Source organism: Henckelia pumila, chromosome 4 (assembly GCF_033568475.1).
Source record: "Henckelia pumila isolate YLH828 chromosome 4, ASM3356847v2, whole genome shotgun sequence".
Lineage (NCBI taxonomy): Eukaryota > Viridiplantae > Streptophyta > Magnoliopsida > Lamiales > Gesneriaceae > Henckelia > Henckelia pumila.
In genome coordinates this window covers 1862230-1881407 of record NC_133123.1, presented here as the reverse complement: position 1 = coordinate 1881407, position 19178 = coordinate 1862230, and the positions used below count along the sequence as shown (strand labels likewise).

The 19178-nt window shown below is 34.7% G+C and overlaps 3 protein-coding genes and 1 pseudogene across 3 annotated transcripts; 3 read left to right on the top strand and 1 right to left on the bottom strand.

The window, feature by feature from the left end:
* The first annotated feature begins 706 nt into the window (after nt 1-706).
* Nucleotides 707-1884, top strand: LOC140866637 (uncharacterized). Its single transcript, XM_073271665.1, has one exon. It carries the CDS (start codon nt 887-889, stop codon nt 1544-1546), a length of 660 nt encoding a protein of 219 aa, XP_073127766.1. The 5' UTR covers nt 707-886; the 3' UTR covers nt 1547-1884.
* Nucleotides 1885-4820: 2936 nt separating this feature from the next.
* Nucleotides 4821-6792, top strand: LOC140866252 (inositol diphosphatase DSP1-like). Its single transcript, XM_073271199.1, has 5 exons — nt 4821-5077; nt 5191-5284; nt 6039-6096; nt 6192-6235; nt 6324-6792. Exons 1-5 carry the CDS (start codon nt 4875-4877, stop codon nt 6525-6527), a joined length of 603 nt encoding a protein of 200 aa, XP_073127300.1. The 5' UTR covers nt 4821-4874; the 3' UTR covers nt 6528-6792.
* Nucleotides 6793-7899: 1107 nt separating this feature from the next.
* On the top strand, nt 7900-10945 carry LOC140860231 (protein CLMP1-like; annotated as a pseudogene).
* A 637-nt stretch (nt 10946-11582) lies between these two features.
* Nucleotides 11583-13274, bottom strand: LOC140860232 (1-aminocyclopropane-1-carboxylate oxidase-like). The gene is made up of 4 exons (XM_073263138.1): nt 13100-13274; nt 12742-12968; nt 12329-12662; nt 11583-12141 (listed from the first exon to the last, which is right to left on the bottom strand). The coding sequence occupies exons 1-4, from the start codon at nt 13202-13204 to the stop codon at nt 11854-11856; spliced, it is 954 nt and encodes a 317-aa protein (XP_073119239.1). The 5' UTR covers nt 13205-13274; the 3' UTR covers nt 11583-11853.
* Between the last annotated feature and the right edge of the window lie 5904 nt (nt 13275-19178).

The window sequence follows — 19178 nt, the reverse complement described above, 5'->3', positions numbered from 1 at the left end:
ATTTCGAGATGAGTCAGAAATCCCGTCGAAAAAGATTTATTCTTGATTCATCTCCCGATATTAATCAAGACGAGAAAAATTTCAAAAGTTTGGGTTGTAAAAATATCGAGATGAGATTGTTTCAGGACAAAAATAAGATGAGATTCGGAATGAGTCGAAATTTTGAAAATTTTTGTCACCCCTGAATTATTGACTGGACCACTAATTCTTTAATCCCAAACTATCCAAATAACTTATTTAAAAGTAAAGATTTAACAATATTTATGAAGTTTACAGAAAAAATAAAATGACCCAAAAATATCGATAAATCTCAACTTTCAAATGTGTATCGACACCGCATGTAAAGATAAAATCTCATTAATGAAAATGATCATCTCACAATAATTCGAATCTCTCCTACCATAAAGAATAATATTTTCTCTGAAAAAGACAAAAGCCGAGTCATGCATTGTGGGCCGCTGTAAGCATGTTTTGGGCCTCGTCCCGGCCCAAAAGCTGAAGAAATACTGGCATGGAACAAAGAGACACAGAGTGCTAATAACAATTTCTGAAAAGAGGATACGATCAAAGAGATTCGCCATAGAGTGGGGCCCACTTTAATGGCTCTGTTTCCTGTGTTGCTTTTTCAACCAATCAAATCTCTTCCTTTCGCAAAATATCACTGTTCATAGATGGGCCTACGCTGTAGGTTGTAGACATACCTCCCCCTGCGTCGCACTTTAATATTCCTCCAACCCAAACAATACATTAATCTCTATGTTCAAGAATCAAAGACTTCCTCAAAATCCTCACCCCATTATCTCTCTCTCTCCCTCTGTATTTTCATACATCAGTGAACTTGGAACAAGCATTTCACAAACTCTCTTTCTATCTCTGAAAGTGAGCTATGAAGAAGCTGTACAAAAGGGGCACGGTGCATCCGACGCCGCCGGCGGTCTCGGACCAGCTTCTTTCCTTCTTGCCGGCTGCGATATTGACTTTGGCCGCAGCTCTGTCACCGGAAGAAAGGGAAGTGCTTGCATACCTCATTTCTTGCTCCTCCGCCAACTTTTCCAACAGCCACCACAAGAAAACCCCTTCCGGAGCCACTTCGGGTGGTTCTAAGGGTGGGGCGACGGACCACCCTGTGTGCTTCAGCTGCTACTGCTTCAGATGCTATATGAGCTACTGGGTGAAGTGGGATTCATCGCCAAATCGCCAGCTTATACACGAAATTATTGATGCTTTCGAAGATAGTCTATTTAAGGAGAGCAGGAAAGAAAAGAACAGGAGAGAAAGGAGGAAGGGTAAAAGTGTTAAAGGTAAAATTAGTCTTGAATTAGATGAAACCAAGACGTCTGAGCCCAGTTTGACCAAGCAAGATTTCAACTTTAGTGAATCGAACTCTCCTGTGGAGAACGGTATTGACGGCGGCGGAGACGGCGGAGAAAATAGTGGCCGTGAGGAGGAGGAGAAGAATGGGGAGGAAGAAGAAGAGTTGGAGAGAGGGTCGGTGAGGAGATTTGTGAGCTTTCTTGGAGAAAGGATTTGGGGCGTTTGGGGTTAAAGATATTGGAGGAAACTAAGCGTAAGGTTAAAAAAGATTGATTTACTTTCCTTTTTTGCTTATACCATGGAAGCAATATTCACTTTTGCTGCAAGAAATTCTATTTTGGTATGTTTGTAGACAAACATCTTGTAAATCAAGGGTGAGTTTTACATATTCAATCTTCCTTAAATTTCTTCTTTATTAGTTGGTTTTTACTTCAATTTTTAGTATATTTGATCATTGACAGCAACGAGTTAGTTTAATCATCTGCATTTGAGCTCTGCAATTGGTAAATTTCCCAGATGTAGTTGGAAATTGAAGGTATTATGTACTGACTAACTTCCATTATTCAGTCATCTGTTTTATCTTAATTTTATTTACTGGAATGACCAAACAAAGCATTCATAGTTTTTGTATTTTGCCCCTCTCTCTGTCCATCTCTCTGTTCTTTTCCTTTTGGGTACTCTTTGTTTTCACCCCTGCATAATTTGTAACTTTCCCAAGCATCTACTTCTCTCTTTTGTCCACTTCATCTAGTCTTATGATTGTGTTCACTGTCATATTTTCACGTGTTGTTTCGTTCCTTTGGTCATAATTAACCTAGGTAAAATAACTGTTGTAAGGTGAAATCTTGATGGATGAAATATCGTGTCATGAGATTATTCTAAATTTTATATTTTGTTGGCCAAGATTGAAGCACAAAGTTCATTGAATTTCCAAGTGATATAGTGTAATCTGCATTTCAATTATCAATACTTAGATATTTCATGTAAGACACGTCTGAAACATTGGCAATGCATCCAAGTTTGGAGCTTGTAGAATTAGCCCGAGTTTGGTACACAACAATGGATTGCTCCACCGCGTCGGAATTGGGAGCAATTTAACATACTTGACTGTGACAATTGTACATTCTTGTTTTGAATATCACATTAATGAAGCTACCCCACCGGCTCAAGAAGTGTCTCCTGCGTGGTCCAGTTATGTGCTGGAACTTGTGTTCCAAAATCTGTTCACTAAAGTTTGAACAGGATTCAGGGCATTCTCAGTTCTCACTATGTTGCTAATTTGCTGAATAATACCCAAGTTTCAGTCCCAGGATACTGCAAAATCAAAAAATTTCAAGTGTTTTTAGTGCTGGAGTCACCATTTCGTGCAAAACATGGACAACATTATTAATCTATATTCTATGATTGCTCCTTTTGAACTCGATACTTTTGCTGCATTGATTCTAAATCAGAGTACCAACTACAAGTAACAAGTTGAGAAAAGATTTCAAATAATGATGTATAGGATTGAAATAATGATCATCAAGATCAAACGTTATCGTCATACCAGAGGATGGATGATAAAGTTAAAGAGACACATTAATTCTTTCCGAAGATAAAATGGTAGAATTATATATAATACTACATATTGGGACTCGTGGATGTTGCTTTTGGCGTGGGTGGGATTCTCGAAGAAGATGAAAAAGTGAAATACTGCCTGAATTCACAAAAAGTTGAAAATAACTTGTACTGGTTTCTATGTTGTCCTAGCATGATTCATGCAACTATTTACAAGTCTAGCTATACCCTGAATTTGCTTAATCTTGCAAGCGTTCCCAGTAACAGTCTGTGCCCCATTCACCACGTAATTCGAAGATGTTGAAGGATTCAATTGTTAAAATTCAACAACGTAGCTGATTGTAAATTGACGTGTGTACACATTGGTGGGGATCAAGTCAAGCATGGAACTCTTGGTTTGATGGCTCTTTGATAGTTACTCGTGTGGTTTTGACCTCTTCTTTCCGAGTATTTATTTTTTTCCATTGCTCACTGCTTGACTTTTTTTTTTAATGAAATAAATTTCATTAAAAAAAACGGGTAAATGAGTACAAATGCACTGGGTATCCCAGGAGAAGACAACCACATATCCTATTCTAAGCCAAATTTATAAGAAAATATTACAAGACATAGAAACACAACGTAAAACTTTAAGCTTGATTCTACGTGTTGCATCCTCAATATCGAGTTGCTCACTGCTTGACTTGATAGCACATTGAATGTATATTTGACATAATAAGGGAGACCGAGTCGTTAGGAGAAGAAAAATAATTTTAGTGGGTGTTTTTTGGGGATACGTCATTGTTTACAAGACAAGTCCATGTATTTTATTTGGGCGGAGGGTACTATAGCAGCAACTGGAATGGGCCTAGTACCTAGGTCCATCAAGCTCATATAATTTGTTTCTATCTCCATCTACGCTTTTGCTCTCAATCACGGGCTCCTGTGATTTTTATTATTATTATTATTATTTTTTTAAAACATACTATCAATATATACTAGTTATCGTTTGGTTTATGTGATAGGATAAATAATACATGGATAAGTAATATAATATGATATAAAATAAATAAAAAATGATATTTAATATAATATTTGATTTGATTGATAAATTATAGTTTATGTGATTTGATTGTTTAAATTTTATATAAAAATGATAAATTATGATTTTGTCTTTTAAAAAATAAATAAAATATGAATACTATTATTTATGAGGGTAATATAGTAATTTAAATTCAATGATTTGATTGATCTAAGATAAATGATTAATAATTTGATTGATTAAAATAAATAATTAATAGATGAAAAAATAATATGACGAGAAGAACACAGAATTAGATAGGATAAGTTATACATTGACTAATTGTACTTGTCTAGTAACATTTAAATATTTTAAATATGACTTGAAAAACCGAGTCATTTTTTGAATGAATTAAATAAAAAAAATATAAGAATTTTGGGAAGAGAAACCATGAGTTGAGTAAGGTGGAGAATTTTATTGAGACATGGAGTAAAAGATATGGATAAAATATGAAAGAAAATAAAAAATTAATTATGAAAGAAAAGGATAAAATCGGAAGAAAATATGGTGTCGTTCACCTATCAAATATTATAAAATATTAAAGATGTGTATTGGTTATAAATTTTTAAAGACTTTTATGCATTTTAAAAGTTTAGAAGTATTCAATATAAACTTTTGTATACCCTATAAAAATAGGGTGATATTCAAAATAAATTTGTATAGAGTTTTAAAAAGTTAATTTGTATTAATTTTGACTTTTTTAAACTCTATAAAGACCAAGTGGTATTGAGAAGTTACATAAATTTTCAATGATTTTTATTAAAATCTTTTATATACAAAAGTCCAACATTTTCTTAACTTTCTCATGATTTTACGATATTTTTAAATTTAAATTAAATATATTGCATATTGGGGACCCGAAACATCTGGCAGCGGCAGTTAAAGGATCTTCCAAGATTCCAAAGAATCAAACCATTCCAAAAAGTCTCAAAACAGTGGTCCGATGTGCCACACAACCACAGCCACGCCACCGTCGTCAGACGATATGTCCCCAGATAAATCTCCGACGACCGCCGTCAATGTTGAAGAGTCTCGCTTCCTTCCGCCGCTGAATTTCTCTATGGTTGATCACGGAATATACCGTTCCGGATTCCCCGATACTCCTAATTTCCCGTTTTTGGAAACCATAGGCATTCGGTCGATCATGTGCGCCTCAATTCGAAATCCTTCCGTTTCTTTTTATATAATATATTTCCATCTCTCTTTTTACGGATAAACGAAATTCATTCTCATTTGTGAATTGTGTGTGGTATACGTAGATACTTGTGTCCGGAACCCTATCCCCAAGTCAATGTGCAGTTCCTCAACGCCAACAAGATTCGTCTTTTTCACTTCGGAATCGAAGGATCTAAGGTAGTTTTGCTTTATGCTTCGACGTTTAGTTTTGTTCTCTGCGTTAGTTTAGGCTGCATAATGAATTTCAATTTTAAATTATTGTTGGTGAAAATATATGATGTGGTTTGAAGATGAAAAGTTGGTTTCATCCGAGAAAGTTTGTTACTGATCATGTACAACGTTTAGAGTTAAATTCTTTTGTGCGCTGGTTTTTCCATCAAAACTTGAATCAATTTTTCAAGCATTAGTGATTCAGTAATGTATTATGATGAGTAGTTTCTGGTATTGAATTTCATCAAATATCTATTCTCCATTCTTGAACAATTGAGATCCTTGATGTTCTTTCGCCTCCAGGGAGGAAATATCTTTTATAGACATTTTTCTTGAGTGGATGAATAATTTTTCTTGAAGAATTTACACGATAGAATCATTGGCTGCCAGTGCTGCGTGAGAGTTGTTATTCAAATCAACAACTGACTGAAAGCCCTTGGGCAAAATAAATGGTTAAAATTTCTGCAATCCCACACACTATCGTGTGACGAAATAAACTCAGCAATTAAGTATGAGGGGGATATTTTGCCGAGGATAAGGTTATTCATGATTGCTCTAATGGTAAGGTTAGCATGACTGGTTGAGTTGCTTAGTTTTTCCTTTGATTTTCTGTTGGCTTAAAGGGACACCGATGGGCGATGGGCACTGATGCAAGTAACATAACATGATTTCATGAGTCCATATGATCACATTGTTAAAGATTTTGTCCCTCTTTATGCAGGAGCCATATGTAAATATCCCAGAATATACAATTCGTAGAGCATTGGAAGTGTTGTTAGGTAATTCCACCACAAATTTATTTTCTTCTTAATATTTTCACCAATTTTGCTACATGATCATCAACATACTTTTCGCTGTTTGATATTATGTATAGATGAAAGCAACCGTCCGCTCCTAATACACTGTAAACGGGGGAAGGTACCAACATGTTTCCTGTCTTTTGACTTCTTAGTCAGTGCCTAAGAATACTTCCCCATTCTAACATATGCTATTTTTCTCCGTAAAGCATCGGACTGGTTGTCTCGTGGGATGCCTGAGGAAATTACAAAATTGGTGTTTGACCTCAATTTTCGAGGAGTACCAGAGGTTTGCAGCTGACAAGGCTAGAGTTTCGGATCAAAGATTTATGGAGGTGTTCGACGTGTCTAGTGTAATGCAAACACCATGTTCAGTTTCATTCTCACGTGAAACCGGCGAGTTTTCCAGATGAGCAAGATCTATCGCCTAACAGATGTAATTTTTTAGAAACAGATCGATTATTTCTTTCCTTATTTCCCCTTTTTCTTTGTAGATTAGATGCAGCCAGACCAGAGTTTCATTGCTATCTCGAGACTCGTCATTTTTGTGTTTTTCTTTCAAAGTTCCACGATCATAGAGTTTAAGGGAGTATATTGAGTAGCATTTCATGGAAGTCTTCAATGTCTGTATATTAAAAAATAAAAGATGCAAATCTGAAAAATTGCAGACTCGGATGAAGTAATAAAAACCTAATTCCTATTATAGTTTAAATGCCATATTAAATTTAGAATTTTAAGTAATATATGTATATTCTTCGATAAATTAAGATGTGCAATACATGTATCTTCAATGAACTTGCGGCTATTATATTTATGCGTAGGTCTCTTGTGAAATAGACATCATTTAATCTTGCTCATATTTACAAGAAAAAATAATATTTTTATTTTTAGCATTAAAAGTAGTACATTGTTATGGCTCAATTAAAAGATATGTTTCCCAAAATTTATTCGTGAAACAATTTCACGCGAGATTGTGTATATGTGATATTGTTGGTACATTAAAATCCTTGGAGTGAATTTTTTCGATTTCATGAATTTAACATTTTTTTGTATTAGCTAACTTTTTATTGTTTTTGAAACTTTTATATTTATATTAGATTAGCTAACTTTTTATTGTTTTGTAACTTTTATATTAGATAACTTTTGTATACTATGGTACCATTTGGTTTTATATATTATTAATCTATGTATAACTTATTTTATCTAATATCACGTTTTTTTGTCATATTATTTATCCATCTATTAATTATTTATCTTACATCAATCAAATCACTAATTATTTATTTTAAATCAATCAAATCATTGAATTTAAATTACTTTATTATCCTTTATAAATAATATTATTCATATTTTATTAATTATTAAAAGACAAAATGATAATTTATCATTTTATCTAAAATTTAATCAAACAAACTATAATATATCAATCAAAATAAATACTATATTAACCATCATTTCTAATTTATTTTTTTTATTATATTATATTACTTATCTCTATATTATTTATCATTTTATCACCTAAACCATTACTTATCTTATTACTTATCTATGTATATATAAGTATAAAGAATAACATAAATTTTAAAAATATAAAGGATATATTGGGCCAACTTCAACTGATGCCCTAATTTTTAAGGCCCATTTTACACTAATTCAACTGGCGTCATGCCAGGTAAAGGAAAGCCCACGAAAACAATTAACAGAAAATAATCTGAATTTAAATTTTTAGGGTTTCAATATCAATATACTCAAGAACTCCCCCTGTTTCACACTCACTAGTCACTACGCTTTCAGTCATTATTTTGGAAGGCCATTTCAATTTTCCTTTTCATTTTCGAATCAGAAATAAAGCACTGCTTTTCTTCATTCAAAGGTGTGAACTACAGACCTTTAGCATTTCCTTCTGTCTGTTTGTTTTACTGTTGACTTTTGGTTTTCATGAAGGGGTTTCCAACGGTAGTCGACAGAGCATCTTAGTTGAGTTTGTTGTACACAAATTATATATTTATATTGTATAAAGTTCGAATCTTGGAAGTGTTTAGTTGAAATTTATGGGGAAGTCTGGTGGGAGGAAAAAGAAATCTATTGTTAACTCTAATCCGAGCCAAAACAAAGTTTCGGAAGGGGATTCCCCTGCCACGCCTGTTGTTAATGGTGTTATTAATCTGGACTCGTCAGTTTTCTCAAAGAGAGCACATGAGCTAAAGGAAGAGGGTAACATAAGGTTTCAGTCAAAGGACTACTTGGGTGCCCTTAAACAATATGAGGATGCCCTCAAAGTTACTCCCAAAACAAATCCAGATCGAGCTGTCTTTCACAGCAACAGAGCTGCTTGTTTGATGCACATTAAACCGATTGACTATGGCAGCGTGATATCCGAGTGTACTTTGGCACTTCAGGTGCAGCCCCAGTTTGTCCGAGCTCTGTTAAGGAGAGCTCGCGCATATGAGGCTATAGGAAAGTGTGAACTTGCCATGCTAGATGTGCAAACACTGTTAAGTACGGATTCAGATAACCATGATGCCTTGGAGATTGCTGAACGAGTAAGGATGGCGATTGGCCCTCGTCAAGAGGCTCGGCAGGATCTCCAGAGCCGGCCATCACCAGCTGCCCTGGGGGCTTCTGCAGTGCGTGGGGCACCGATTTCTGGGCTTGGTCCATGCTTGACAGCTAGACCCACGCCTAAGAAGCCAATGCAGTCGGTACTAGGACCAACTTCGCCAGCTTACAAGTCAGAAAAGCTTTATCAAAATCCACCAATTGAAAATGGCCGGGAGCCGAAAATCCAGTTCCTGAAATTTGTCTTAAAGCCTCCAAATAGTTCGTTAAAACCCCATGAGAATAATAGTCTGGATAACCAGAAGAGACATTCGGTGCCCGCACTGGATTTTCTTGCACTAAGTGAACAACCTATGCAGTCCAATCAGATGGAGGCAGTTGAAACTTGTTTATGATCATGACATAAGGCTTAGCCAAATTCCAGTAAATTGCAGTTTAAAGGTTTTGAGAGATGTGATCAGCAAATGCATTCCCATGTCAAAAGCAGTGCTGATAAAATACAAGGACGATGTTGGTGACTTGGTGACTATAACATGTACCCCTGAACTTAAAATGGCAGAGTCGTATGTTGACAGCCTTATTCCCAGAGACCCTGATGCTGATAACGGAGGATCCATCGCTATGTTACGTCTGCATATTGTTGAAGTGAGTCCTGAGCAGGAGCCACCTTTACTAGAAGACGAAGAAGAAGAAGTAGAAAAGCTACTTGAGAGCCAGAGGGCTACGGTAGATGAAAGTCTGGATGCTTCGAAACCGAAAACTGTAGATGCTGAGGTTGACAACCAGGAGAAACCTGGAGCATCAGAAGAACCTGACTGTAATGAGGTGGAGATGGATGATTGGCTATTTGAGTTTGCTCAGTTGTTTCGAACCCATGTCGGTATTGACCCTGATGCTCATGTTGATCTGCATGAGCTTGGGATGGAACTTTGTTCTGAAGCACTTGAGGGAACGGTAACTAGTGAAGAATCTCAAGAGCTTTTTGACAGGGCTGCTATAAAGTTTCAGGAGGTGGCTGCTCTGGCTTTCTTTAACTGGGGAAATGTTCATATGTGTGCGGCTAGGAAGAGAATCCCCATCGACGAATCAGCTGCTAAAGAAATTATGGCTGTGCAGCTTCAAATTGCATATGATTGGGTGAAAGTGAAATATTCTCTTGCCAGGGAGAAGTACAAGGAGGCACTATTGATCAAACCAGATTTCTACAAAGGATGTTTGGCTCTTGGACAACAGCAATTTGAAATGGCTAAACTAAATTGGTCTTATGTGCTAGCAAAGAAAGAAGACTTGTCAAAATGGGATCCAACGGAGACTATCAGTCTTTTTAATAATGCAGAACAGAAAATGCTTGTGGCGACTGAGATGTGGGAGAAGCTAGAGGAGCAGAGAGCAAATGAACTGAAAGATCCTATAGCAAACAAGAAGGATGAACTGCTAAATAGAAGGAAGAAACAGAGCAGTGGTAGAGAAGGTGATTCCACAGGTCCAGGAGGTCGCGATGAAATTTCACCTGAGGAAGCAGTAGAGCAAGCAGCACTAATTAGATCTCAAATGCACTTGTTCTGGGGTAACATGCTTTTTGAGAGGTCTCAAGTTGAATACAAATTGGGTTCTCCTGGGTGGAAGAAGAACCTGGATGTTGCAATGGAACGATTCAAACTTGCTGGAGCTTCTGAAGCAGAGATTTCTACCGTTTTGAAAAATCACTGTTCTAATGAAGAAGCTGTAGATGGGGATGACAAAAAGGTAGGAGATGTGCATAGTGATGCAGTTGCCAAAGGACACGAGTAAGAAGAATTCAGCAAACTTTCGCGAGTGATATGACTGGTGTCATGGGAAATCAGCTGTTGATGGTTTTCTCTTGATGACACTGTAATGGTGGCAGAAAGTGTCCACTGCTTCCCGAAATCATGGTATGGCATCGCACAACTATTTTCCTATCTTGCCTTTGGGGAAAGAATTTCCATCCTATATTCCATAGTCCTTAGAAAATTTTCTGTGATGTCCATGTAACATCTAGACTTTCAAGGTGACTTTTGAAGCTGTTCTACTAATAATTTCTGGCTTTACAATGCGATTATGAAATTTGAAAATGAAATTTTTTATCTTCTAATCGAAAGAGAGTAATAAAGAAGTGATTTTTCATTCTCTTCCAATATTAGCCTAGATTCATATGATTTAACGTTTTCTGGTCTTTAATGCATCAAGTTTATCTTAAGAATAGCACTGCGTTGAATATGTAAAGACAGCACATTTTTTTTATGTTTTCAATTTCATCCAGCGAGGTGCTTTTGAAGGGAGATATGCTGAACTGTTGGATTTGATTCTAATGATTCTTGGTCACACTGCAAGGAATTACTACCAAACTGAGCTGTGATATCAGGAAGAGATTGCAGGTGAGATTATTCTCATATTTCTTGATCATCCCATGTTTTATCAAGTATATTGGGCAAAATTTTGAGATTCGCATGTCCCATGTATCTTTGTACCAGCAAACCTACTCCGTGTTTCAGTTGCTAAAGGGAGACAGTATGATAATAGTGACGATGCAGAAGCCACCAGAGGAGGAGCTGATTCGATTTTTTTAGGCTTTAAAGCTTTTTTATTTGTTTGTGTTTTAAGCAAACTTTAAAGCTTTTGTTTAAAACTAGATAAGGTGTAAAAAATTCAACAAAGTAAGCACTGCATAAAAAAAAGTCTTGGTCATTTTCCTAGACTTGTTAGTCACCGAAGGCTGCTCAGTTCGAGTTCAAAATGATTTCTGGTAGGTTTCCCTTTTGACTGAAACAAGACATTATTCAATTTTTTAATATTAGCTAATTTAGAAGATTTGTGGAGAGATGTTGAATAGGATATCATGAACATGTGCTAATATAATTAATGGATATGTATTCAAATCTGGTAGCAAATAAAATTAATGGATATGTATCCAAATCTGGTAGCAAATAACAGCTGGAATATCACTGTAACGTTTCAAGAGAATCCCCATTACCCTCGCATTGGGAAAAAAAATCCCACTTCGAAGTTCAAACCCAATAAGGCCAGTATCATATAACACCCTAGTCTTGTTACAGGCAAAACACACTGACAACGAACATAACGCATTATTGAGGTAGACTATTCAACAACCTCCACAAACACACACTTTATTTAAGTTTTTAATTAACTCTTGAATACTAGTTAAGCAATTGCAATTGGTCCCATGTTGGAAGTGCTTTCGTTGGCTTTGAAGGCTTCAAATCTTGGCTCCTTGGCCTGGAATTTGACGCCAACATAGTGCTTCATATAGTCCTCGAATACAAATTTCGGGTATAAATCCTTTTTCTCTTCTTTCTCAACCAGTGCTGGTGCTGGATAGATGACAGCATCACTTCCAGGATTGTAGAATGATGCGAGAGACATTCTTGTTCCATCCGTCTGAGCGATCACGCGGTGCATAACACTCTTGTACTTTCCATTCGTGATAACCTTCACAAAAATGATGGGAATATTAGTGCCATATCTCCAATATCTAAACTCAACGAAAAAGTTAAAATCTATGTCTGTCAAATTTAGAAAATATAAAAGAATTGCTCTCATCCTCCCCTAAATGAATTATGTTTCTTTTGTGATTGCATGAGTTCATAACCTTTATGGTCGTGTCTTTATCTTATACCTCAAGTTGGTCACCTATGTTGACGACAATCGAGTGACGCATAGGCGGAACATCGACCCATTCGCCGTCTTTGAGTAGCTGCAATCCGCTGACCTTATCATCTTGGAACAGAAGGATGATCCCACCTGCATCGGTGTGGGCACGTAGACCCTTGATCAGGTCAGGCTTGGGGCATGGGGGGTAGTTGCTCACTTTTGTGCCGAAAGTTGGCCCTTTTGCGCCATAGAACGCCTTTTTCAGATAGCCCTTCTCGAGTCCAAGGTTCTCGCAAAGCAAATCAAGAAGATACTCGGCTAGTTTCTCTAACTGCGCACCAAATTCCTTCAGAACTTTCCTGTTTCATAACATCATAGAAGTTAATGTCAAAAGCTGATACAAAGCAATGGTGTCTATCAAGTCTGAGGAAAAGAAACCTGTATTCTTGTTCAAGATCAGGGACTTCTGATATGTTTGAGACAGGGAGATGGCGCAAGTGGAAGGTGCTTTCCCAGTCTAAATCAGTTATTTCCGACTGAACTGATTCAAGCCCTTTACTTGATACCATTTCTTTGAACCTTTGTTCCATAGTTTTCTTGTAATGCTCCTTCGTTAGCCTCTCCACAGTGTCCATGAATTCAGGAGAAATCCCATGATTCACCAGCTTTTTGTTTTGAAAAAAAAAAAAAAAAAAAAAAAAGAAAGCAGAGACTCGACTCGTGAAAGTTTCTTGAAAATAGCTTAAAGGAGAATCCATATACATATACATGTAAAGAAAAGAACTTGTGCGCTTACCTCAAAGAAGCCCCAGTTCTCACAGGCATCTTTGATAATCTCCATTGTTGCAGACCTCTCTTCTCCATTGAGTTTCTCCATGTTGATAACTGGAAAAGTCGCCATTTTTTTTTCACTGAGCTCTCTCTCTCTCTGTCTCTCTTTGTGTCACAAATAGTTGATGAAACTTTATGCTCAGTGGGAGAGCAATTTATAGAGGTGGGGTGGGGGAGGGGGACAATAGAAGTAATTTTATTTTGATCCTGTGAATGTTAATATGAGCAGGAATCTCACTGAGTGGAACATACACATAACACAATTGTTTTCACTTCATTCGTCCACATATTGAATTTGGTAAACTATACAACAAATCATTTCAAAAAATAGTATACTATATGGAGAATATATATGTATTGTTTAAGATGAAAATTTTCATCATAGAAAAAGGTGGTGAATAAGTTACTAATGCATAAATACTATTTGTTACTAAAACAAAATACTCTATGCGTTAATATATATTCCTAATTAATAATTAAATGATAAATAAATTTCATGGATATCTAATTTATATTACTCTACGAATTTAATGTAGATATTCCAAGTATTACAATAATTTATTCTGATCGGTTCATGGACAATATTAGATAACAAGTAAAATGTAATATTCAAGCAACTAATTATATACTCCTCACATTATCTTAGCTTCCAGAAAAAAAAAAAAAGAAGAAAAATCAAAATAATATCAAAACATAAAAATTGTATTATGTTATTACCAATTTACCATCATATGAAGCCAAATAGTGGATCCCTTCTTTTCTCGTTGTTTTTTTCTAAAGGTGTGGTGGGTCCTAATTATTGACCGAAGACTTAACCCGGCTGCTACTCTTTCATTGCATATGAATTATAATTATTATAAAATAATAATTTGATAAAGAAGAGGAAATCCAATACGTTGGAGGTTGAATACTTCACTTTGTTAAAATATATATATATTCTAGTAGTTAATTGGAATTCTAAGCTGTATAGTTTAACAAAAATATAGGTCTCATGTATACAAAATAAAAAAATTTAAGATGAAATTCTTAAATTTTTTTCTATTTTCCTTTTTTTGAAAAATAATAAAATGAATATTAATCAATTGATGGATTCTTTTAATTCTACTAGATGCGTATTTCTTTTCTTGTCAAAGCCACGGTATATTTAAAAGTAAAAGAGAGTTGGTTTCGTAGAAGTTTATGTTTGCTAAGAAATTTCGTGTCACTTACGTGATCAATATTCTTTAATTGAATCATATATAGCTTAAATCACTTAGCAATGTGTTATATTTTTTCGAATTCGTTTAATATTTTTGAGAAATTTTGTTACCCATGACAAAAAAATTATTTTTGCTGTCGAAATTACGGAGATTTATCTATCATGTCAGATTGCGGGTGGGTGTTTTGGTTCATGAACGGATATATGTGTCAATTTAGCAAAAAAGAGTGTTGTTTGACTAAGACTCGCAACCTTTCGATATCGTCTTTTTATTTTTTATAAATATGTGAATTATCAGATTTAATATCATGTCTTTTATCAGTTGTTTTTTTTATTGTATCATGAGATATATTTTATTATAATCCAGAAACATATCTTAAAAAAAACGTATAAACATGCCTTGATGATTCAATTAAAATCTTTTTTATTATTTTCGAAATTCTTTAACATAATGTGTCTTAAAATGCCCCTTTTTTAATAGAATGTTTACAAATATATCACAAAGTTTGAAATATCTATATTATTTGAGTATTAATATGTTGCGTTTGGATAAAACGATTTAATTAAGAAAATTGCTTGTGAAGTTAATTTGACATGCAAGGACAAGTGTACTACTCTCAATCCAGACGAATTATTTATGATATTCACCTCTGCAGCTGTAATTGGAATTTGGAAATTGGAATGCCACCAAAATACCTTTTTTATTTATTTATTAGTCGATGTCTCGCATCTTAATTAGGATATTTTTATTTTATTTTTTTTTAATGAGAGATCATTTCTTTCTTTCCTGTTTCTTTTTTATTTCAAAAAGGATTTCGTATGTTTGTAAAATAAGAGCTACACACAATACTAAATATTTTTAAAAATTTATTCATAAAAAAATACATCAGCTAAATATTTCGAATATTTCTTTATAGTTTTAATATTTTATAAGTTTCCCAACCAAATATAATATTAATATTACCCTCTTTTATTTCAAAAAATATATATATATATTACCCTCTTCATATATACCCATATACAGTACTGCTGCCACGGGCCTATGATATTTATTTTTATTCTATTTTTTAACATATGAAATCCATTCGTTTTGACTAAAAATGTGGAATCAGATTGATCTACATACCTATATAACATTAAGAGAACCTCCAAATCTTTTGGATATATGGTAAGCATAAACAGTTAGCGTTATATTAAAAAAATATCTTAAAAGTTGTCCGCTGTTAGAGAACACAAACTTTGTACTATTTCTCTTAATTTTATATTATTGGGAGTTAACAAAGTCGTGCTTAATCTTTATATCTACGTTTTAGCCACAGAAATTGTTTACACTTAATTAATCGTATAATTCTGGACCGATTTCCCATGCATCCCTAGCTCGTTCAAATATATAGATTTGTTGTGAAAAAGTAAAAATTTACGGTAAAAAGTAAATACTCCAAAACACAAAATATATCAAACTCTACACTTTATAATATTTTTTTCTCAACTCAATTGTTTTTTTCATCACAAATGAAGATTTATTTATAGATCCACATTTGAGATTAATCCAAAAATAAATACATCATCACACACTAATTTTCCATATTTTACAACTCAATATTCAACATTCAACATTCAATATTCAACATAATAACAATAATAATAATATATTTTTCAACATTCCCCCTTGTGATGATGATCGTGATATGATGACTATCTTCATTACGTGTTTTATACTGCCTCGTTAAAAACCTTACTAGGAAAAACCCAGTGGGATAAAAACCATAGTAAGGAAAAAAGAGTGCAGCCACGTAAACTCCCCCTCGTATTAACATGAGTGATTCTTTACATATTTCGTAGATTGCGCATCCCAATGTTGTATTTATGCTTTCTGAATATCGTCGTGAGAAGTGCTTTTGTGAAGAGATCTGATGATTTCTCACTTGATTGAAGGTAACAGATATCAATATTTTTATTCTTCTCAAGCTCTTGAGTGTAGGCAAAGAATTTTGAGGGGATATGTTTGGTTCTGTCACTTTTGATGTATCCTTCTTTCATTTGAGCAATACATGCAGCATTATCTTCATATAGTGTCACAGACTTCTTGTCTACTGTCAATCCACACGATATTTGAATATGTTTGGTCATTGACTTTAACCATACACATTCACGACTTGCTTCATGTAATGCAATAATCTCAGCATGATTTGATGAAGTTATTACGAGTGTTTGTTTCTGTGAACGCCAAGAAATTACGGTGCCTCCACGAGTAAATACATATCCGGTTTGGGAACGTGCCTTATGTGGATCAGATAAATATCCTGCATCGGCATAACCAATGATACTTTGATTGGTGTCTTTTGAGTACAAAAGTCCCAAATCTATCGTTCCTCGTAGATAACGAAATATATGTTTAATTCCATTCCAGTGCCTCTTTGTTGGATATGAACTAAATCTTGCCAATAAATTTACAGCAAAAGATATATCAGGTCTAGTGCAATTTGCAAGATACATAAGGGCACCAATGGCACTTAGATATGGTACTTCTGGACCAAGAATAACTTCATCATCTTCACATGGACGGAATGGATCCTTTTCTATGTTTAATGATCTTACAACCATTGGAGTACTTAATGGATTTGATTTATCCATATTAAAACGTTTAAGGATCTTTTCTGTATAATTTGCCTGGTGAACAAAAATTTCACATTCTTTTTGTTCGATTTGCAAACCCAGACAATACTTAGTTTTTCCAAGATCCTTCATTTCGAATTCTTCCTTCAAGTACATCATAACTTCTTGAATTTCTTTATTCGTTCCAATGATGTTTAAATCATCAACATATACAGCAATAATTACACATCCAGATGTTGTTTTCTTGATGAAAACACAAGGCCATATTAGATCATTTACATATCCCTTTTTCATCAAGTGCTCACTTAGCCGATTATACCACATTCGGCCGGATTGCTTTAACCCATATAATGATCTTTGCAATTTTACATAATAAAATTCTCTGGGTTTTGAACTTTGTGCTTCAGGCATCTTAAATCCTTCAGGAATTTTCATGTATATATCACTATCAAGTGATCCGTATAAGTAAGCAGTAACAACATCCATAAGACACATTTTCAAATTTTCAGACACTGCCAAACTAATTAAATATCGAAACGTAATTGCATCCATAACAGGAGAATACGTTTCTTCATAATCAATTCCAGGCCTTTGAGAAAAACCTTGTGCAACAAGTCTAGCTTTATATCTGACTATTTCATTTTTTTCATTTCGCTTTCGAATAAAAACTCATTTGTATCCAACAGGTTTTACACCTTCAGGTGTGAGGACTATAGGTCCAAAAATATTACGTTTATTCAGCGAATCCAATTCAACCTGGATGACATCTTTCCATTTTGCCCAATCATGACGAGTTTTACATTCACCAAAGGTCTTTGGTTCATGATCCTTGTTTTCATTTATGATCTCACATGCCACATTATAAGAAAATGTCTCATCAATATCTTTTATATCTTTTCGGTTCCATATTTTTTCAGTATTAATATAATTGATAGAGATTTCACGATTCTCGTCAGTTTGTGGTTCTGACAGAACATTTTCATCATCAGGTGTTTTTTTTTTTTGGAACACCATTTTCTATTATATGATCATCGTATTTCTCTATGCTTTTTCTTTTCCGAGGATTTTTATCCTTGGAACCGACAAGCCTTCCACGCTTCAAGCGTTTTATGACATCATGAGTGTCTTCAATTTGTTTCTTTGGAATTTCAATTAGAGCAGGGGCATTTACAGCATGTATATATGATTTTGTTACCCCTTTTGTGTCTGCAAATGCATCTGGCATTTGATTTGCAATTCTTTGCAAGTGCACAATTTGCTGTACATCTTTCTCACATTGTTTGGTCCTTGGATCCAAATGTAACAATGATGGTACATACCATGTGATTTCTTTTTCGATGTGTTTCTTTTCTCCCCCTAACATTGGGAAGATTTCTTCATTAAAATGACAATCAGCAAAACGTGTTGTAAACACATCGTCTGTCCGAGGCTCAAGATATCGAATGATTGATGGGCTATCATAACTGATATAAATACCGATTTTTCTTTGAGGACCCATTTTTTATCGTTGAGGTGGTGCAATAGGCACATACACCATACATCCAAAAATTCTCAGATGAGAAATATTTGGTTCTTTACCAAATGCAAGCTGCAATGGAGAGAATTTATGATATGCACTTGGTCTGATGCGAATTAATGCTGCAGCATGTAAAATTGCATGTTCCCATATAGAAATAGGGAGTTTTGTTCTCATAATCATTGGTCTAGCAATCAGTTGTAGACATTTAATCAATGATTCAGCTAATTCATTCTATGTATGAACATGAGCAACAGGATGTTCAACAGTAATTCTCATTGACATACAATAGTCATTGAAAGTTTGGGAAATAAATTCTCCAGCATTATCAAGTCTTATTTTCTTGATTGTATAATCGGGAAATTGATTCCGCAATTTTATTATTTGAGCCATTAGTTTTGCAAATGGCATATTCCGAGTTGACAATAAGCATACATGTGACCATCTGCTGGAGGCATCGATCAATACCATAAAATATCGAAATGGTCCACATGGTGGATGAATTGACCCACAAATATCACCCTGAATACGTTCAAGAAATATGGGTGATTCTGTTTGGATTTTAGCTGGTGATGGTCTTATAATAAGTTTTCCAAGAGAACGTGATTTACATTGAAACTTATTATTCTGAAAGATCTTCTGGTCTTTCAATGGATGACCATGCGTATTTTCAATAATTCTTCGCATCATTATTGAACCAGGATGTCCCAATCG